The sequence below is a fragment of the Hyla sarda genome, chromosome 6 (assembly GCF_029499605.1).
Source record: "Hyla sarda isolate aHylSar1 chromosome 6, aHylSar1.hap1, whole genome shotgun sequence".
Classification (NCBI taxonomy): domain Eukaryota; kingdom Metazoa; phylum Chordata; class Amphibia; order Anura; family Hylidae; genus Hyla; species Hyla sarda.
The window spans coordinates 51,155,697-51,178,000 of record NC_079194.1 but is presented as its reverse complement, the minus strand read 5'-3'; the positions used below and the strand labels follow the sequence as shown (position 1 = coordinate 51,178,000).

General features: G+C 40.0%; 1 protein-coding gene across 9 annotated transcripts; it reads right to left on the bottom strand.

The window, feature by feature from the left end:
• Nucleotides 1-1,595: 1,595 nt before the first annotated feature.
• Nucleotides 1,596-22,171, bottom strand: RGS21 (regulator of G protein signaling 21). 9 transcript variants are annotated; one of them, XM_056528055.1, is made up of 5 exons: nucleotides 21,353-21,481; nucleotides 19,779-19,915; nucleotides 15,002-15,089; nucleotides 8,759-8,925; nucleotides 1,596-2,000 (listed from the first exon to the last, which is right to left on the bottom strand). In XM_056528055.1, the coding sequence occupies exons 3-5, from the start codon at nucleotides 15,042-15,044 to the stop codon at nucleotides 1,800-1,802; spliced, it is 411 nt and encodes a 136-aa protein (XP_056384030.1). In that variant the 5' UTR covers nucleotides 15,045-15,089; nucleotides 19,779-19,915; nucleotides 21,353-21,481; the 3' UTR covers nucleotides 1,596-1,799. The 9 variants fall into 9 exon arrangements, with proteins under 9 accessions (XP_056384030.1, XP_056384032.1, XP_056384034.1 ...); XM_056528057.1 differs by having other exon boundaries at nucleotides 19,818-19,915; XM_056528059.1 differs by lacking the exons at nucleotides 19,779-19,915; nucleotides 21,353-21,481 and adding an exon at nucleotides 22,097-22,171.
• Nucleotides 22,172-22,304: the final 133 nt, after the last annotated feature.

Here is a 22,304-nt window from a genome sequence, read left to right as displayed (position 1 = left end):
GTAATTTAAAAAAATAATACCAGCACCATATTTCTTTATATGCCATTTAACCATTTAATAAATTTGTCGCACCCAAATTAAAGGTGTGTAGAAAAATCCTTCACCTACACCACACTTGATAAATTCCCATAATAAATGGCAAATATATTGATTAGAAGTAAATGTAATCATTTACGTTTTATTATATTTGGGTTTATTACATTTATAGTTTTTTGCAAATATAATAGAAGGGTTTACACGAATTAGTGAAAGTTCAGGTGATATCACTTGGACAGATGAAATGTTCTGCTAATGTGAAGAAAGTGCCAGAAAGTTAAACAGATTTGTAAATGACTTCTATTTAAAGATCTTTACCCTTCCAGTACTTTTTAGCAGCTGTATGCTACAGAGGAAATTCTATTCTTTTTTTAATTTCTTTTTTGTCTTGTCCACAGTGCTCTCTGCTGACACCTCTGTCCGTGTCTGGAACTGTCCTGAGCAGCATAGGTTTGCTATGAGGATTTTCTCCTGCTCTGGACAGTTCCTGATACGGGCATCAGGTGTCAGCAGAGAGCTCTGTGGACAAGACAAAAAAGAAATTCAAAAAAGAAAAGAATTTTCTCTGAAGCATACAGCTGCTAATAAGTACTAGAAGGGTAAAGATCTTTTAATCGAAGTAATTCACAAATCTGTTTAACTTTCTGGCACCAGTTGATTAAAAAAAAAAAAAAATGTCCACCCGAGTACCCCTTTTAAAGGGAACATGTCATCAGATTTGACAATATACAATGTGCGACATAGCGTTATATATGGTAAAATCATCTTCCTCACTATGCACTAGAGACGATCCTGCCGGCAGAGATGCTGGGCTTATGCAGTGTGAAAGGTGTCCCCTAAGTCCCATAAGTAGTCCCCTAGGCAGGAGACAGCCTCTGCTAGTCCCTGCTGCTCTCACTGCAATCACCCCCTCAGCCCGGGCACTGCCCACCTCATCGCTCTGCTCCGTCTTCATAAGAGAGCAGAGCAGTAATGCAGGCTGTTAGTCACGCTGAGTGGGCGGAATTACGGACGGAGCAGGCGGGACTAGAAGAGGCTCCTGCCTAAGGGACTACTTACAGGCCAGCAGGTGACACCTGTCAAACTCCATATCTCCAATTCACATACTCACCGTCATCTCCGGCAGGAAATGCAAGGAAGAACATTTTCTCATATAGAACGCATTGTCCTTGTCAGGTTCCCTTTAAAGGGGTACTCCAGTTGGAAAACTTTTTTTATTTTTGTCAAATCAACTGGTTCCGGAAAGTTATACAGATCTGTAAATGACTTCTATTTAAAAATCTTAATCCTTCCAGTACTTATAAGCTGCCATATGCTCCACAGGAAGTTTGAGTAGTTATTTCCTGTCTCTGCTGACACCTCTGTCTATGTCAGGAACTGTCCAGAGCAGGAGAGGTTTGCTATGGGGATTTGCTCTTGCTCTGGACAGTTCCTGACATGGACAGAGGTGTCAGCAGAGAGCACTGTGGTCAGACAGAAAAGGACAACTTTACAAGCAATCAACTTCCTCTGTAGTATACAGCAGCTGATAAGTATTGGAAGAATTAAGATTTTTTTTTTTATAGAAGTAATTTACAAATCTGTTAAACATTTTTGGCACCAGTTGATTTGGAAAATGTTTTTTCCAGTGGAGTACCCCTTTTACAAGAATGAAGTATGTGATGCACTCACCAATGCTCTATGCTTACATGTAAAATCTGTTACATTTCACTATTCATTTATTTGAACTGCAAAGATCTTTTGTGTTTTCCTCCTGTAGTTTACTAAAAGGACAGCCATCTCTTTTGTCCGTTCTCTTGTTGCTTCTTCACCAGCTCCTTATAGTGCTCCGACCGCATGAAGCGAGGAAATGAGTCCCTTGCCATAAGACACACGATAAGTTCCTGAGCGTGATCGAAACACTCCGCTGTGGGTTGGGAGACTTTCCTGGAGATCAGCTCTCTTGTCTTGCAATCAATGTTTACCTGTGGAAAATGATAGTAAATATTCTTCTTAAATATAAATCATGTTGTCTATGAATCCGAAAATTATATTCCCTGGAAATATTAGTCGGAGGCTGTTCACATTACATTTTTATTTACATTTAGTTTGTGCACTTAAAGGGGTACTCCACTGGTAAACATTTTTTTTTTTTTTTTAAATCAACTGGCTCCAGAAAGTTAAACAAATTTGTAAATGATTTCTGTTTAAAAATCTTAATCCTTCCAGTACTTATCAGGAAGTTTTTTTCTTTTTGAATTTCCTTTCTGTCTGACCACAGTGCTCTCTGCTGACACCTCTGTCCATGTCAGGAACTGTCCAGAGCAGGATAGGTTTGCTATGGGGATTTTCTCCTGCTCTGGACAGTTCCTAACATAGACAGAGGTGTCAGCAGTGAGCACTGTGGTCGTGACAGAAAGGAAATTCAAAAAGAAAAGAACGTCCTGTGGAGCATACAGCATCTGGTAAGTACTGGAAGGATTAAGATTTTTAAATAGAGGTAATTTACAAATCTGTTTAACTTTCTGGAGCCAGTTGAAAAAAAATTATCCACCGGAGTACCCCTTTAATATGTCAATTGGCCTCTCTGTGGCGAATATACGTCAGGGACATTACACAACTCCTAAGGATTTCCCTCTTTTGGATGGACAGTCCCTATTGTTGACCGAAGTCCCTCTTTGCTGCTTCTTTTTGACCTAACATATAGATTTGCATTGATAAACCTTTGACATTGGTCCAGAAACTGTCTTAGCTATAAATGTCTAAACATTAATATTATTTTATTATCTGTTGCAGTTTGGATCTTTAATATTGTTTCTGTACATCACACTAATTATGAGATTAGATTTGTATTATATAGTATTCAGATATATATATATATATATATATATATATATATATTGAATGCAAATAAAAAGGAATTGTTATACAGTGAAGCATAAGTGTCCCTCTTTGTCCATTCAAAAAGTTGGGAGGTTTGTATTATTATTATTATTATTATTTATATAGCACCTTTGGTTCCAGGGCACTTTACATATGATAAAGGTAACAATACATGACACTAACATGTCATTACGCAGATTAAAGGGGTACTCTGCCCCTAGACATCTTATCCCCTATCTACTGTGCTTGTGATGTCAGCAGTGAGAACTGTGCTTGTGATGTCAGCAGAGAGCTCTGTGTTCCAAAAAGAAAATTATTTCCTCTGTAGTATTCAGCAGCTAATAAGTACTGGAAGGATTAAGATTTTTTAATAGAAGTCATTTACAAATCTGTTTAATTTTCTGTCACCAGTTGATTAAAAAAAAAAAAAAAAAAAAAAAAAGGTTTTCCACCGGAGTACCCCTTTAACTGTCTCATTCTTTCGTATACTGGGCTGTATAAGGGCTCATTTTCTGAGCCGTGGTTTGTATTTTATTTTGTTTTGTTTCTTTGTACCACTTTTGCATATATATCTGGCCGGAAGAAGCGCACACAGTGCGAAACAGCCGTCTGTCGACTTTGAGCGTCCTGCATCATGTCTGGAACCGGTGACCTCCGTGCGAGTATTGAAGCGGAGTCAGATGGCTGAAGCCTAGCGGTGAGTGCGGGTAACCATGTCTCTTCTATGCTATTTATATCTGAGTATTTCATTACATGTTATTACTTTTTTCCGGAATGTGATGTGACCAAAACACAGCAATTTTTTTTTTAACATTTACACCGTTCACTGTACGGAATCATTTACATTATATTTTGATAGTTCGGAGATTTACACACGCGGCAATACCAAATATGTTTATTAATTCTTCATTAAAGGTTAAAGGGGTATTCCAGGAAAAAAACTTTTTTTATATATCAACTGGCTCCAGAAAGTTAAACAGATTTGTAAATTACTTCTATTAAAAAATCTTAATCCTTCCAATAATTATCAGCTACTGAAGTTGAGTTGTTCTTTTCTGTCTGGCAACAGTGCTCTCTGCTGACATCTCTGCTTGTCTCGGGAACTGCACAGAGTAGAAGAGGTTTGCTATGGGGAATTGCTTCTACTCTGGACAGTTCCCGAGACAGGTGTCATCAGTGAGCACTTAGAAAAGAACAGCTCAACCTCAGCAGCTCATAAGTACTGAAAGGATTAAGATTTTTTAATAGAAGTAATTTACAAATCTGTAGCGTATAGATGAGTAGTTCGGCACTGCTAACTTCTGAACCTGAAAGCGGGTGGACACTAAGTCGCTGTAGCGGAGTGGGGATACGGTGGTGCTCGGACTCATGTAGAATATACCATCAGTGCATGAGATGATAAAGAAAAGTCGGCACTCACCGGGTTTCCAATTCAGCAGATTTTATTGCACGTTACTCACAGCCGTAGTACAATTCTCGGGGAGACGACGGATGGTACAAGGGGGGTACCACAGAGAGGCGACACCTGTGTTTCGCACTTAGTAGTGCTTCAACGGGCCTAACTCTTTACCGGAACATGTCATCTTCTTATACAGGTGAGTTTAGTAATTGGACCTATCACCATCTAACACACCTTGTGACGTTAAAAGAAGGGGAGGAGGTTGCTTAGTTAAGCTTGTTCCTACTTAGATCTAGCTCCTTGTTCAGACTGCCAGGACTAGTATCATAAAAAACACTCTTAGAAGCAAACTGAGACATCGACTTTATCATTAAGCCCTAAGACTCCCGTTGCGTCAGTAGCAATTATACATTGTGTCTCTCTTCTAAGAAGGTTTTTATCAGATCTTAGCCCCGGTCGTGCAGCTACTTTTTCTATTCCTGCAAACCTTAATGATTCGTGACTTCCTCCATGGGCTTCTACTACATGGGAAATAAATCTGGGAGCTCCCTTTTTGGTGCGTAGAGAGTAAAAGTGCTCTCTAATTCTTGCGCACATTTGTCTGATTGTTTTTCCTATATAGTAGAAGCCACATGGGCAAAATATGACATAGACCACGTTTTTTTGTCTTACACGTAATAAGTTCGCTAACCGTATGGGTGATTGGACCTATTCTGAATGTTTGCAAGCCAAGATTATATTTACAAAAATTACAATTTTTACATTGAAAATTCCCTGTTGGTACATGACTAGTTAACCAGTCTGTTTTACTTTTCTTTTCTTTATCTTTTTGTATGTTATGTGCACGTTTCAATACTTCTCCTATTGTTTTCGTTTTCCTATAGGAGATTAATGGTTTCTTTCCTGCCATTTCTTTGAGGTCTTCATCTGTCTCAAGTATATACCAATTCCTCCTAATTGCTCTCTCTATCATTTTATTTACCGGTGAATTCTGAAATGTGAACGTGAACCTATTCAAGGGCGCGTTTTTATGTTTTTTTCTGCATAATTCTTCTCTATTTTTCTCATCTGCTTTTTGTCTCCCTTTCTTAATTAGATCTACTGGGTAGTTACGTTCTATTAGTCTTCTTTCTAACTCGGTTGCCTGTTTTTGATATGTTTGAAAGTTATAAAGGAACAAAAGAAAAGAAAATTGAACCCACAGATGACCTAGCAACAGTTACTACTAGTAACGTAATCAACTTAACTGAACATGAATTGGATAACAGTACCATCTCACTACTATCAAGAGGACTGAATTTCGGACTATCAGAAGACTTCAATCCCACAACGTTCGAAATAGACCTGGAACGGGCAATTAGGAACATTAATCTTAAGAAATATTATGCTAACAGACCATCAATTGAGTCCGATTTATACCCAGGAGAATTACCCGTGAGGACTGACAATCTGGGACTTATACCCACGGAATTCTCCGATCATGAAAAGAAATGTATCGAAATGATGGTCACAGAATTTGGGGCATTGAGTGATGTACCGAGTCCAGACAACTTAACCTATAGGTTTAATAAAGGGAAGAGGTCGACATTCTCACCCCCAGTGGCACCGGGTGGGTGTGTCGACCTATTCCAAAAAGCAGTTCAAAAAGATGTGAAATCTGTCTTATATCCTCTAATAGTTAATAATTTACCTGTTAAAGAACAAGAAGCTCTAACCGAATTGAAGAAACGAAGTGATATCGTTATAGTTAGGGCGGATAAAGGAGGGAGTGTAGTGGTGGTCTCTAAGACACAATTTAATGAAGAAGCCGAAAGGCAATTGTCAGACCATACCACATACACTCCCCTCTTGAGTGATCCGACTAACAAGATATTAGAGAGTCTGAAAGGTTTTTTGAGTAAATCTGTGTTTGAAGGCATTATCTCGAAGAAAACCGCTGATAAGTTAACTCCTGATTGTCCGTGCCCCGCAAAATGGTATCATTTACCAAAAGTGCACAAGTCACTGAGCCGACCCCTTGGGCGACCAATAGTCGTGGGGATCGGCTCAGTGACTGAGCATTTGTCTCAGTATATAGATTTTTTGCTCTGCCCTATTTTGCCCACAATTTCAGCGTACATTAAGGACACTAGTCACCTATTATCTATAGTGAATGACTTACTATGGGAAGAAGGTTGGAGTTTATGTTCCATTGATGTCACTAGCCTGTACACCTGTATCCCCCACGATACGGGGGTGCAGGCAGTGACCGAAATTTTGAAAAGAACTGAGAACTCCAAACAATATATTAGATTTGTACAAGACGCCCTCAAATTCGTCCTACAGAACAGTACTTTTGTATATGAAGGCAGGTGGTATAGACAGGACACCGGGACCCCGATGGGGACACCGGTGTCCTGTACATACGCTAATCTGTATCTAGCTAATTTTGAGAATAACATAGTATATACTACTGCTAATCCATTCATAAAATATATAAGAACTTATGTCCGATTTGTGGACGATATTTTGTTAATATGGTCAGGAACTAAAAATCAATTTTATCATTTCGTAGATTACCTTAATGATGCTAAGGGTTATAATATGGAGTTTACACACCAATATGGCGGAGATACGCTAGAATTCCTAGATATTAAATTGTTAGTGAAAGAAGGGAAACTAATAAGTGAAGGTTACAGGAAAGAAGTGGAAAAGAACACGATACTTCACTATCAAAGTTCCCACACACAAGCAGTTAAAAATGGTATCCCATACGGACAGTTTTTATGTTTAAAAAGAAATAACACTCAAGATTCAACATATCAAAAACAGGCAACCGAGTTAGAAAGAAGACTAATAGAACGTAACTATCCAGTAGATCTAATTAAGAAAGGGAGACAAAAAGCAGATGAGAAAAATAGAGAAGAATTATGCAGAAAAAAACATAAAAACGCGCCCTTGAATAGGTTCACGTTCACATTTCAGAATTCACCGGTAAATAAAATGATAGAGAGAGCAATTAGGAGGAATTGGTATATACTAGAGACAGATGAAGACCTCAAAGAAATGGCAGGAAAGAAACCATTAATCTCCTATAGGAAAACGAAAACAATAGGAGAAGTATTGAAACGTGCACATAACATACAAAAAGATAAAGAAAAGAAAAGTAAAACAGACTGGTTAACTAGTCATTTACCAACAGGGAATTTTCAATGTAAAAATTATAATTTTTGTAAATATAATCTTGGCTTGCAAACATTCAGAATAGGTCCAATCACCCATACGGTTAGCGAACTTATTACGTGTAAGACAAAAAACGTGGTCTATGTCATATTTTGCCCATGTGGCTTCTACTATATAGGAAAAACAATCAGACAAATGTGCGCAAGAATTAGAGAGCACTTTTACTCTCTACGCACCAAAAAGGGAGCTCCCAGATTTATTTCCCATGTAGTAGAAGCCCATGGAGGAAGTCACGAATCATTAAGGTTTGCAGGAATAGAAAAAGTAGCTGCACGACCGGGGCTAAGATCTGATAAAAACCTTCTTAGAAGAGAGACACAATGGATAATTGCTACTGACGCAACGGGAGTCTTAGGGCTTAATGATAAAGTCGATGTCTCAGTTTGCTTCTAAGAGTGTTTTTTATGATACTAGTCCTGGCAGTCTGAACAAGGAGCTAGATCTAAGTAGGAACAAGCTTAACTAAGCAACCTCCTCCCCTTCTTTTAACGTCACAAGGTGTGTTAGATGGTGATAGGTCCAATTACTAAACTCACCTGTATAAGAAGATGACATGTTCCGGTAAAGAGTTAGGCCCCTTGAAGCACTACTAAGTGCGAAACACAGGTGTCGCCTCTCTGTGGTACCCCCCTTGTACCATCCGTCGTCTCCCCGAGAATTGTACTACGGCTGTGAGTAACGTGCAATAAAATCTGCTGAATTGGAAACCCGGTGAGTGCCGACTTTTCTTTATCTTCTCATGCACTAATTTACAAATCTGTTTAACTTTCTGGAGCCAGTTGATATATATAAAAAAGTTTTTTTCCTGGATAACCCCTATAAAGGGGTTTTCCACTGCCCTGCCTTCCGGAGCTCCGCTCGCAGCGTCTGGAAGTTCATTACTCCGAACGCTGTGTGCGGGCTTCGGTGTTCGAGGCTGCCCCCTCGTGATGTCACGCCCACCCCCTCAACGAAAGTCTATGGGTAGGGGGCGCGACCGCTGTTACGCCCCCTTCCCATAGACTTTCATTGTGGGGGCGGGCGTGACGTCACAAGGGAGCGGCCTCGAACACAGAAGCCCGCACACAGCGTTCGGAGTACTGAACTTCCAGACGCTGCGAGCGGAGCTCCGGAAGGCAGGGCAATGGAGAACCCCTTTAAGTTGTAATGTTATTTACTTCTTCCATGATCTGCAGTGTATCTTTGCTTAGGTATCCAAACTAGTAATATCAATATAAAAGTAATATAAATCTCTCTTACCTCTCGTGGAGCCTCAGTCTTAATATATTCACTATATATTTTGTTGGCTTTAATGGCCAGTTGGCTGGGAGATTTGGTTTTCTTGAAGTCCTCGCAGGCCATCCAGAACTCAATATTTTCATCACTAAATTCTGACTTCAAGAAATTTCTGAATGCAGTCAGGCCATCTATAAAAATAATAATAATAATAAAGAGCAATGGATAGATCTTATCTGGGTTAAAGGGGTATTTCGGCCAAAGACATCTTATCCCCTATCCAAACAATCTCCGTGCAGCACCCGCAATCTATGTGTTTCCAGGACAAGAGACGTGATGTCACGCCCCCTCCCATAGACATGAATGGAGGGGGCGTACCATCACAAGGGGCGTGGCATGACATCACGTCTCCAGTCCCGGAAACACAGAGGTTTCCGAGACTGGAGCTGCAGCCCCACATAGAATGCGGTTGGTGCACGGAGATCGCGGGGGGTCCCATCCCATCTTTTGGATAGGGGATAAGATGTCTTTGGCCGGAATACCCTTTTTAAAGGGGTACTACCGTGGAAAACTTTTTTTTTTTTAAATCAACTGGTGCCAGAAAGTTAAACAGATTTGTAAATTACTTCTATTAAAAAATCTTAATCCTTCCAGTACTTTTTAGGGGCTGTATACTACAGTGGAAATGCTTTACTTTTTAGATTTCTCTGATGTCATGACCACAGTGCTCTCTGCTGACCTCTGCTGTCCATTTTAGGAACTGTGCAGAGCAGCATATGTTTGCTATGGGGATTTTCTCCTGTTCTGGACAGTTCCTAAAATGGACAGCAGAGGTCAGCAGAGAGCACTGTGGTCGTGACATCAGAGAAATCTAAAAAGTAAAGCATTTTCTCTGTAGTATATAGCTCCTAAAAAGTACTGGAAGGATTAAGATTTTTTAATAGAAGTAATTTACAAATCTAGGAAAGATAGTGTAGCTCACTCAGTAATGAAGAAGATACTTGAACCTGAGGTTAACTGGTGTTGCCCTCACCCAAGGGCCTATGGAAAATAATAAATAGGTATAGTTGATAAACAACTAAGGACCAGTCCTCAAGGTGTATCAGAAATATTAGCATATGATCCAGATAATAAATATGGTAATTTTAATGATATAAGTCACAGGTATATATAAGTCACTAATACCTGTCCCTGCAGGGCCCTTGCAAGGGACATAGAAATTAGTGCATAAAACTCAGTGCATAAATATAGATAAAACAAATACTCATAAAAGAATAATATATATTAAAAACTTGCATCCATATGAAAATATTGTACTAGCAGCAGTTCAATGTTCTCATGATAGAGTTCCAGTAGCTAAGTACACAGTTCAATTATTTGCGATCCTTGTGTGGAATAAACAGTAACAATCGTTGGTGGTACAGTATGTATCACATTTATAGAGTCTTGCTAAGAATAACGATACGAGGTCTGGTGCACGGCACCACTCACCACTCCTGAAGCCGTCTATGGGGCTGGTTGTACGGGCTGACACGGAGATGTCAGGTCTCCGGAGGTGCCCGGTGTCTTAGTAGCAGCGCAGGTCTCCTTCTCCTGTGGTCCTCGGCTGGCACGGGTGGCACCGGCCTCTCTGGTATGCCGTGGATTGCTGGTTGGTCCAAGGAGACGGCGGCAATGGCGATAGTTTAGCAGCAATGGTAGTGTAGTAGCAGCAGTGGAAGTAGGTGCGGCGTGCCTCGTGTGAACTGAGCGCTGTGCGCGCGTAGTAGAGCAGTGGTCCCGATAATGGGATACTAAGACACCGGGCACCTCCGGAGACCTGACATCTCCGTGTCAGCCCGTACAACCAGCCCCATAGACGGCTTCAGGAGTGGTGAGTGGTGCTGTGCACCAGACCTTGTATCGTTATTCTTAGCAAGACTCTATAAATGTGATACATACTGTACCACCAACGATTGTTACTGTTTATTCCACACAAGGATCGCAAATAATTGAACTGTGTACTTAGCTACTGGAACTCTATCATGAGAACATTGAACTGCTGCTAGTACAATATTTTCATATGGATGCAAGTTTTTAATATATATTATTAAATTAACGTAATTTTGAAAATTTTGGGGGCTTCCATTTCTACGCAGTACATTTTTTGGTAAAATCGACACCTTCTCTTTATTCTGTAGGTCCATACGATTAAAATGATACCCTACTTATATAGGTTTGATTTTGTCTTAACTACATCCTAACTACATGCAGGAAAATGAATAAATTATAATTGAATAAAAAATAATTAAAAATTGTCATCTTCTGACCCCTATAACTTTTTTATTTTTCTGAGTAGGGGGCGGTATGAGGGCTCATTTTTTGCGTCGTGATCTGAAGTTTTTATGGGTACCACTATTAGTGACCGCGTTGATAATAATGTTTGTGACCAATTATAATAGTCAATTACTGCCCATGTGTCTATCAATAGACATATATCAATGTTTTTTTTATATTTTATTTTATATTTTATTAAATTCTTTTTCCACTTTTTCAGTTTGGCTTTTTTTTTTTTATATATTCTTTTGGCGTTTTTTCACTCTTTTTTGATGTTTTTCAGATGGTTCCAGTCAATCACAGCTCTCTGTGGGAAATATGAATTGGCGGTTTTGCAAAATCGCAGCATGTTGAGCCTATGGTGTTTTTTTCCCCCAAAATCGTGGCGTTTTTCTCCCATAGAAGTCTATGGGAGTGAAAAAACGCCATGTGGGTTTTTAACTTCGGCGTTTTTTCAGGCGGTTTTTATTCACTTTTGGACTTTAGCAATCCAAAAAAGTGATGAAGATAACTTTTTAAATAAAATTTTGTAGCGTACCATTAAAAAATAATAATAAAAAAGATACAGTAGTGATGGAAAAAATAGTATTTAACTAAATTTATCTTTTTTATAACAACATTTTTATTAATTTGTAAACTGGGATCAATTTATGTGGGCGGGCAGGGCACTAAAAATGTAGCCGACAATAATAAAAATGTAGAGTGTGTGTGTGTGTTTTTCACTTTTTTTTCTAAATTTTTTAGGTGGTACTACTACTCCCAGCATGGAACACACTGTTCCATGATGGGAGTAGTAGTTCCTGTACTAATAGACAGATCGCCCGGGGTCCGTTGCAATCCTTCTGTATAATTTATAGATGCGGAGCTCTTCTATGGTCTCCTGCACTGCCGTATATATACACCTATTCATATTTCCTGCAGAGAGCTGTGATTGGCCAGATGGTTCCAGCCAATCACAACTCTCTGTGGGAAATATGAATAGGTGTATATGTACGTCAGTGCAGGGGACCATAGAAGAGCGGACGGCTAAACATTATACCGGAGGACCACAGCGGGTGTCAGGAGTGTCATCCACTGTGATCTTTCCTTAACTGCAGGTACTACTACTCCCAACATGGAGCACACTCTGATCTATGCTGGGAGCTGTAGTACCTGCATTAATAGACAGATCGCAACAGGTGTCAGAAGTTAAACTCCCTGCGATCTGTCTATTAATGCAGGTACAACCGTTCCCAACACTCCTGACATCCGCTGTCATCGTCCTTTCTATTGCAGAGATGTGGAGAGGCTCTATACAGCGCTCACATCTCTGCTCTGTACTCCGGCCAGTGATGTGAATAGAACATCACTCATTCATATTTCCCTCTGAGCTGTGATTGGCTGCAACCATCTGGCCAATCACCACTCTGGGTGGAAAATATGAATGAGTGATGTTCTATTCACATCACTGGCCGGAGTATAGAGCAGAGATTTGAGCGCTGTATAGAGCCGCATCTCTGCTATATTATGGATGATCGCATCAGGCGATATGTCTATTAGTACAGGTACTACTACTCCCATCATGGAACAGTCTGTAGTAGTACCACCTAAAAAATTAAAAAAAATAAATAGAGGAAAAAAAAGTGAAACACACACACTTTATTAAAAATGTATTAAAAGTTCATTATAAAAAATAAAAATTTCCTTAAATAAATTTTTGGCCATCCCTACTGCATCCTTTTTTTTTTTTTTTTTTTTTGGTACCCAACACATTTTGAAAAAAACACCCAAGGGGCCAAAAATGCTATTTCAACTCAAATACAAAAACGCCAGAAGAAACGCCAGAAAAAAACGTCAGACGCAGGAAACTGCACTGGCGTTTTTTCTGGCGTTTTTTTTTTGTGTGTGAAAAAAACGCTGGAAAAAAAAAACCAAGTGGAATCCTAGCCTACGGAATATGGCAGGACTATAGATCCCAGCCTGACCTTGATGAATTAAGGACTTGCCTTTTAAAAGCAGCAATTAATAGGTTCTTTATATATTTTTATATGCATTAGTGGTGTGTCACATGGGCCCTGTGGCTACACTACTTATTTGTTATCTATATTTAATTGTAACAATAAATTGGTTACTATTGAACACGTATCTAGTCCCAGATGTTATGGTTTAACCCCTTAAGGACGCAGCCCTTTTTCACCTTAAGGACTGAGCCCTTTTTTGCAATTATGACCACCGTCATTTTACTACCGTCAAATTAATAACGCGAAAACGCTTTTACCGAGTATTCTGATTCTTAGATTGTTTTTTCGTGACATATTCTACTTTATTGTGGTGGTAAATTGTCTGCGTTAATTGCATCCTTTTTTGGTGAAAAATCCCAAAATTTCATGAAAATTTTGAAAATTTTGCATTTTTCTAACTTTTAAGCTCTCTACTTGTAAGGAAAATGGATATTCCAAATACGTTTTATTTTTCTTCACAAATACAATATGTCCACTTTATGTTGGCATCATAAAATGGACATACTTTTGCTTTTTGAAAAAATTAGAGGGCTTCAAAGTAGAGAAGCAATTTTCAAAAATGTCATGAAAATTGCTAAATCTGAAGGGACAGATGTTACAGAACTACAACTCCCAGCATGCCTGGGCAGTCGAGGCATGCTGAGAGTTGTAGTTTGGCAACATCTGGAGGGCCACTGTTTGGGCACCACTGTAACAGTGGTCTCCAAACTGTGACCCTCCAGATGTTGCAAAACTACAACTCCCAGCATGCCCAGACAGCCTTTGGCTGTCTGGGCATGCTGGGAGTTGCAGTTTGGCCCCCCTAGTGGTTGCCACAGTAAAGATCGATTTACTTTCACTTTCAATTCCCCCCCCCCCCACTGTCAATTCCCTACCTGAGCAAAGATCCAGCAGGCTCCAGCGAAGATCCCAGGTCCCCAGGCATCTTATCCTGCAGGTACGGCCTCCATCTTCTTCCCAGAGCCCCTCAACATCCAGGGGCGGGCAGAACGGGGGGTTGCCATGGCAACCCCCTGTCCTACGCTGCCATTGGTCAGAACTCCATTCTGAGTAATGCCAGGGGATAGGAGTAGATTGCAGCTTTGCGACCTCACTCCTATCCTTTAGGCTGATCGGGGCTGTTGCTGACAGCTCCGATCAGCCCTATTTTCCGGGTGATTGGGTCACCAGAGACCCGATCAGCCCGGAATTGGAGAAAATCGCACGTCTGAATTGACATGCGATTTTCTCCGATTGCCGACATGGGGGGGTCTCAAGACCCCCCTGGGCGATGTGCCAGGGTGCCTGCTGAATGATTTCAGCAGGCATCCGGCTCCGGTCCCCAACCGGCTAGCGGTGGGGACCGGATTTCCCACGGGCGTATGGATACGCCCTCGGTCCTTAAGGACTCGGAATGCAGGGCGTATCCATGCGCCCTGTGTCCTGAAGAGGTTAATATTTGTGTGTACCAACAGATCGCAGGGAAGTGTATTTATTTATTTATTTATTTCATATATAATTGTTATGATTTACATTTGACCCTGATCTCCATTTACTCTTGAGCGCCAAAACCTTAGATTTATCTCCCCAAATAAGTCACCTAAAATTACTAGTTTTGAAAATCAAACACCATTGTTAAATTGAAATTGAATGATTGAATGTTTTTTCTGTTTGGCCACCAAGTGGTGATGATGTGATTTGCAGCCTGTCAAGGGTTTTGATAGCATCTTGGGAAATGTATTGAATTTGTGAGAAATTAGAGCCCTAAACAAAATTTGGTGACCTTTACCAAAAAAAATCTAATATTTTTGGCTGCAGCATAGAACAAGATATAAAACATAAAAGCCTAATAGACCAGGCCTAGATAATACTTCAAGATTATTTTTTCTTATCGAGGTTATTATAGTACCTATAACTTTTTTTTTTTTTACCTAAAACTTTTACCTTTACTAAATATTATCATGTATCTCACCTTTATTGGCCAGAAGTTTATCCATGGACTCACAGCATTCCATTCTCGCTAGAAATACCAGCTATCTATTTCTTCTGATTTTCTGTAACTTGAAAAAATAAACATATTAATTAGGAAATGATGAACAAAGTAAAGTAGGAAAATAAATTGTTACTACGTTTTATTATTTTCAAAAACAATGTATCTAATTTTCTTTCTGTTTACTAATTAATACCAGACACTAAACGCCATTCTTCTTTCTCTGCTATAATTGTATTTGTACTTTGCAGCGGGGGAGATAAGTATCGAACACTTTAGCATTTTTCTCAGTAAATGTATTTCCAGGGGCTATTAACATAAAAATGTTCACCAGATGTTGGTAACAACCTAATTAACCCATCATACAAAGAAACCAAAACAAATAAGCTCAGAAATTAAATGGTAACTCTCATTAAAAAATGTTTTGCTATTGCACTCCTTATGGTAAATAAAACATATTTCTAATATACTTTGTTTAAAAAAATGAAGTTTTCTGTTTTATTTGTGCTTAAAAAAGCTCAAGAGCACATTTTCCCCCATCTTATACACAGACTTTGGACCGAAGCCCAAACACAGGAATTGCAGCCTGGAGTGCTGAGGGGTGTGTGTTCAACCAACAGCATATGGCAGTTCAGTGTGAGACGGGCTATGATTGGATGAGGCTCGACACACCCCCTCAGTACTCCAGGCTGCACTTCCTGTGTTTGGGCTTCGGTCCACAGTCTGTGTATGAGATGGGGGAAAATGGGCTCTTGAGCTTTTTTAAGCACAAATAAAACATAGAAAACTTCATTTTTTAAACAAAGTATATTAGAAATATTTTTTATTTACCACAAGGAGTGCAATGGCAAAAATTAGTTTTAATGAGAGTTACCCTTTAAGTAATATGTAAAATGACATAGAGAAAAAGTTTTGAACACATGAAGAAAGAGAAGTGCGAAAAGGCATGGAAAGCCAAGACAACAGCTGAAATCTATCAGTAATTACAAAGCAATCCAGCCCCTTGTCAGTGCAAATTACTATCAGCTGGTTCAGTCCTATCTGATGGCTACAAAAAGGTCTCATTGCCAAGGTGTCGCACAAGACATATCTCATGATGGGTAAAAGCAAAGAGCTGTCTCAAGACCTTTGCAACCTAATTGTTGTAAAACATAAAAATGGTTGCAGGCGCATTTCTAAGCTTCTGAATGTTCCAGTGAGTGCTGTTGGGGCCATAAAGACAATAATTTCACCATAAATTTGCCTCGACATGCTGATCCTCACAAGATCTCTGACAGAGGAGAGAAGAATGATCAGAAGATCTGTCCAAGAGTCAAGGACACTTGTGAGAGCTTCAAAAAGACCGTGAATCAGCAGGTAATGTTGTCTCAAAGAAAACAGTAGGTAATGCACTCCGCCGCCATGGCCTGTATGCGCACTCACCATGTAAGACTCCATTACTGAATAAAAAGCATGGTGAACAATTGGAAAAGCCAATAAAATACTGGGAGAATATAATGTGGTCAGATGAGAGCAAAATGGAACGAACTGTATTGATGCCAAAACACACACCGGGGGAGAAGAAACTTTTCCTCAGGACAGGTTTTGATAAATCTCCCCCACCATGTTCGGAGGAGAAACGGCACCGCACATCACACTAAAGACACCATATTAAAGGGGTTATCCAGGAAAAAACTTTTTTTTATATATCAACTGGCTCCAGAAAGTTACATTTGTAAATTACTTCTATTAAAAAATCTTAATCCTTTCAGTACTTATGAGCGGATGAAGTTGAGTTGTTCTTATGATGACACGTGTCTCGGGAACCGCCCAGTTTAGAAGCAAATCCCCATAGCAAACCTCTTCTACTCTGTGCAGTTCCCGAGACAAGCAGAGATGTCAGCAGAGAGCACTGTTGCCAGACAGGAAAGAACAACTCAACTTCAGCAGCTGATAATTATTGAAAGGATTACGATTTTTTAATAGAAGTTATTTACAAATCTGTTTAACTTTCTGGAGCCAGTTGATATAAAAAAAAGTTTTTTCCTGTAATACCCCTTTAACAGTGATGTTTGAAGGTGGGAACATGATGATGTGGGGTGGCTTTTCTGCACATAGTACTGGCAAACTATACATAATTGAAGGACGGATGAATGGGCAAATTTACCATGATGATGAAACAAGGGCCGACATTTTAGCAAGACTGGGTTTTGCTGTCTGGGCATGCTGGGAGTTGTAGTTTTGCAACACCTGGAGGCACCCTGGTTGGAAAAGACTGTTCTAAACAAACAACCAAGGAAACTCTCAAATTGTTTTCAAAGAAAGAAAATAAAGCTGCTAGAATGGCCCAGCCGATCACCTGACTTAAATACCATTAAAAATCTATAGGAGAAACTGAAGATCATGATCCATAGAAGAGGCCCACAGAATGTTACAGGGGTACTCAGGTGGAAAACTTTTTTTTTTGTAAATTGCTTCTATTTAAAAATCTTAATCCTTCCAGTACTTAGCCGCAGCTGTGTGCTACAGAGGAAATTTTTTTCTTTTGAATTTCTTTTTTTGTCTTGTCCACAGTGCTCTCTGCTGACACCTCTGTCAGTGTCAGGAACTGTCCAGAGCAGGATAGGTTTGCTATGGGGATTTTCTCCTGCTCTGGACAGTTCCTGATACGGGCATCAGGTGTCAGCAGAGAGCACTGTGGACAAGACAAAAAATAAATAAAAAAATAAAAGAATTTCCTCTGTAGCATACAGCTGCTAATAAGTACTGGAAGGACAAATATTTTTTAATAGAAGTAATTTACAAATCTGCTTAACTTTCTGGCACCAGTTGATTTAAAGGGGTACTCGGGTGAAAAACTTTTTTTTTTAAATGAACTGGTGCCAGAAAGTTAAGACGGGAGAAGAACGGGACGGGTCTAGACGGCCGTGTGAACGCAGACTTAATGTAATTTACCTTTCTTTTAATCCACTGCACCATTCCGGAGATATATACAAAAAAATACTAATATGCTAATCATCTTCTTGGTGCACTGGGGGCGTTCCTAGCCCCTTGGTGCACCGTTTTGCCTGCCTGCATCGGCCCTGTGTTTCCTCCCCTTCATAAATATCCATTTTCTTTTCTCCAGCACTTCACTGACACTTGTCCGCATCATCATGTATAACCCCAGACCATGAATGTGCATGCGCCGCCACACCGAGGTCACAGCACATATCGGTGACATGCTGGAGAGAAGAGAATGCATATTTGTAAAGAAGGCATAACACCAAGGGGCTAGGAATACCCCCAGTGCTCCAAGACGATGATTTGCATATTAGGAGTTTCTTTTATCTCTCTGGTGCAGTGGATTTGATAAGGGTAAATTGCGTCACAATCAGCATCACATGCACTATTACCCTGTATAAATCAGGTTAGTATGGGGGGCATATGTCAGTTCCCCTTTATATAATTTTTTGGAATTATGTTGTGCCTGTGGATTTCCTTTAAATGGGCACTGTCAGATCCAAAAACTTTTTATATGTTGTTACTAATGAAAATTAAAAACCTTTTCTAATATGGTTGTTCACATTTTTTTTTTTATATATTTAATAAAGAAAATTGCTCCTGAAAATCCCACCACTAGGGGCTCCAGTCCTGCAGCAGCATCAGGCTTGTCCATGAGTCATGGACAAGAGATGACTTATGGACAAGGCGGTATGAGCAGGCACACCAATCACCTCCCACTACCACAAGGAGGGGACACGCCCCCTCCCACCACACACCAATCACCGCCCACCAAATCAATTGGTGCCAGAAAAGTATACAGATTCGTAAATTTCTTCTATTTAAAAATCTTAAACCTTCCAGTACTTATAAGCTGCTGTATACTACAGAGGAAGTAATTTTCTTTTTGAATTTCCTTTCTGTCTGACCACAGTGCTCTCTGCTGACACCTCTGTCCGTGTCAGGAGCTGTCCAGAGTAGAAGCAAATCCCCATAGCAAACCTCTCCTGCTCTGGACAGTTTCCAGACATGGACAGAGGTGTCAGCAGAGAGCACTGTGGTCAGACAGAAAGGAAATTCAAAAAGAACTTCCTCTGGAGCAAACAGCAGCTGATAAGTACTGGAAGGGTCAAGATTTGTATATAGAAGTAATTTACAAATCTGTTTAACTTTCTGGAGCCAGTTAAAAAAAAAAAAAAAAAAAAAAAAAATATATATATATATATATATATATATATATATATATGTGCATAGAAGATAGATTCAAAGATAAAATACCCGCACTCACCATTAGGTTAGCGACAGCCAGCTCCTAGGAATAAATGATGGTTAGACCAACGGAACGGGGACCATGCTGTAACGGCATGGTCCCCGTTCCGTTGGTCTAACCATCATTTATTCCTAGGAGCTGGTTGTCGCTAACCTAATGGTGAGTGCGGGTATTTTATCTTTGAATCTATCTTCTATGCACATTGATTTTTCCTATGTTCGGATCTTCCCAGCACCACCATAGCTGATGGCCTTTTCAGACCCTCCTCCGTGTGAGCTGTTCGTTTGAAGTTTAACCCTATCAGTTCTGTAGTAATCGCAAGTAGTGCTATTCCTTTCTTTCTTACTTACTCCATATATATATATATATATATCTATATATCTATATATATATATATATATATATATATCCCCCATACCGGAGTACCCCTTTAAGTAATATATATGTACCTATACATCCTATTTCTCTACTTATACTATGTCTATGCAATTGTTTTGGCACCTATATGTTTGGTAACCTCTATCTTACAGTATTTATTGGGTGAAGCCAGCGTTATGGGATCCATACTTAAAACGTGATGATATTTGCAAATCCACTTTGCATGGACATTTTCTGAGTAGAGAAAACATTCCATAAACTGAGGCTTTTTCTTTTTTGCATTGGTGCTGTGTGTAAAGCGAAGATATTTGCATGGTGGTTCAACCTTTTGTAAACCAACTTTTATATCTTGATAAGACCCTTTCTTAAAATGTATTTTCCATTTAAATATAACTTGTAATAACACATATGAGAACAAAATAGCAGGAAAACTACAAGTAGTGCAAACCATTGTGCAAACTATTCCGCTGAAAACTTGTGGTTGACTTTCAGTTTTTAGGCGATGTTTACACAGTGGAATTTCTGTACAGAATTCCGTACTGGAATTCCTCATGGAGATTCTGCCGCAGCAGAGTCCCATTCATTTCAATGGGATTCTGCTGTGCTGTTCACATAGCAGAATTTCCGTGCCGGAGACAAATTACCGCACAGAAATTCAAATTCCGGTGTCCGCAGAAAGGATAGACGTGTCTATTCTTTCTGCGGGCTCTGCACAGAAATGCATTGCCGTCTATGAGACAGCGCAAATGCGCTGTCTCATAGACGGCAATGCATTTCTGTGCGGTCATACTGCCGGCATATTCTGATGGTGCTCGGCTGTCTGCGATAGGTCCGCACCGAGATTATCTGGGCAGACATTCCCCTGTGTGAACATAGCCTTAAAGTGTACTATATTCTTCATACACTAGAGCTAGAAATGTAGCTATTTGTTGCGATGCGGTTGCTGTCCTGGTCTGTACCCTGTTGCTTTGTATGTCTGTGGATATTTTTTGGCACTCCTTGGTGTGGCTTCTTGGGGTTCGCTGTGCTATTCCAAATTCATACTTCCAATCAGCCAGAAATTCTGTCAAAATTTAAAGGGGTACTCCGGTGGAAAACAATTTATTTAAATCAACTGGTCCCCGAAAGTCAAACAGATTTGTAAATTACTTCTATTTAAAAATCTTACTCCTTCCAGTACTTATCAGCTGCTGTATGTTCCAGAGGAAGTTGAGCAGTTCTTTCCAGTCTGACCACAGTGCTCTCTGCTGACACCCCTGTTCATGTCAGGAAATGTCCAGATCAGGAACAAATCACGATAGCAAACCTCTCCCGCTCTGGACAGTTCCTGACACGGACAGAGGTGTCACTGTGGTCAGACAGAAAAGAAATTCAAAAAGAAAAAAACTTCCTGTGGAGCATACAGCAGCTGATAAGTACTGGAAGGATTAAGATTTTTACATAGAAGTAATTTACAAATCTGTTAAACTGTCTGGCACCAGTTGATATAAAAAAAAAAAATTTGTTTACCACCGGAGTACCCCTTTAATGCCTCTAGACATTAATTGGATTCTGCTGTTCCATTCACACAGCGGAATTTCCACTGCAGAAATTCTGCATTCTGTAAAATTTATAGACCAGTCTTTCATTTTGCAAAATTCTGTGGCGGAATCACATTGAAGTCAATGGGTCTTTGAATTTCAGCGGAATTGTTTAAACACAGAATTCCATTAAAATCCCCTCACAATTCCGCAATTCCATTTAGCATCCTTTGTGGAACTGAAATTATGCTGAATTGCAGAAATTCCATCGTCTGAACATGGCCTTTGGCTGTCTTTGTGCCTGGTTGTTTTAGGTCGAAGTCTCCTCACTATGGGGGAGATTTCTCAAAACTTGTGCAAAGGAAAAGTTGCCCAGTTGCCCATAGCAACCAATCAGATCCTTTCTTTCATTTTGCACAGGCCTTGTTAAAAATGAAAGAAGCGATCTGATTGGTTGCTATGGGCAACTGGACAACTTTTCCTTTGCACAGGTTTTGATAAATCTCCCCCTATGCAACTATGTATGGTGCTCCTGGTGCTGTATTGTGTGGACCATGTGGTCTCGTGTACGTGTATTGATGAATTATTTGTTTAGGCTGAATTTAGAGCTGATGGGTGTAGGGGCAGATTTTACATGGCAGCTATTTATTTCTTCTTTAATTACACAGTTGTGACCATTGCTTTGGAGGATATAGCCACAACCCCTGAGGAAGGGTATTTTTTTTTAAGGATTCTAAAACATGTAAAAAAAAAAAGATATCTGGTTGCTATGGGCAACTACACAACTCTTCCTCTACACAGGTTTTGATAAATCCCTCCCTATATATATCTGGTTATAAAGCCGTAATCCAGAATGCAGTTTTTTTTTTTTTACCTGAGCAGAATATCGGCATAACCCCCCCCCCCCTCCCTAAAAACTGGACTTTCCTCCCGCCGCTCACCCGGTACCTTCTTCCTGCTTCTTGTGATCGACTTGTCATACACTGCTATTCTGGTAATTACGGGTCGCAGAGATGTCCCCCCTTGGTCAGTGACATGCTGAGTGGCAGCGTGATGAGTTGGGCTCTGGCACCAGGAAGAAGACAGGGGCTGGGAAGAAGACCGCAGAGGAGGCCGGGAATGGAGGGAGCAGTGGGTGGTAAGTCCAGTTTGTTTA

What these genes read in the sequence shown, in the direction of transcription:
- RGS21 (XM_056528059.1), bottom strand. Translation starts at nt 15,044, where the DNA reads ATGGAATGCTGTGAGTCCATGGATAAACTTCTGGCCAATAAAG. An exon ending in TAAACTTCTGGCCAATAAAG is followed by an intron (nt 8,926 to 15,001) that starts GTGAGATACATG and finishes TTATTTTTATAG; the next exon opens with ATGGCCTGACTGCATTCAGA. An exon ending in AGACTGAGGCTCCACGAGAG is followed by an intron (nt 2,001 to 8,758) that starts GTAAGAGAGATT and finishes CATTTTCCACAG; the next exon opens with GTAAACATTGATTGCAAGAC.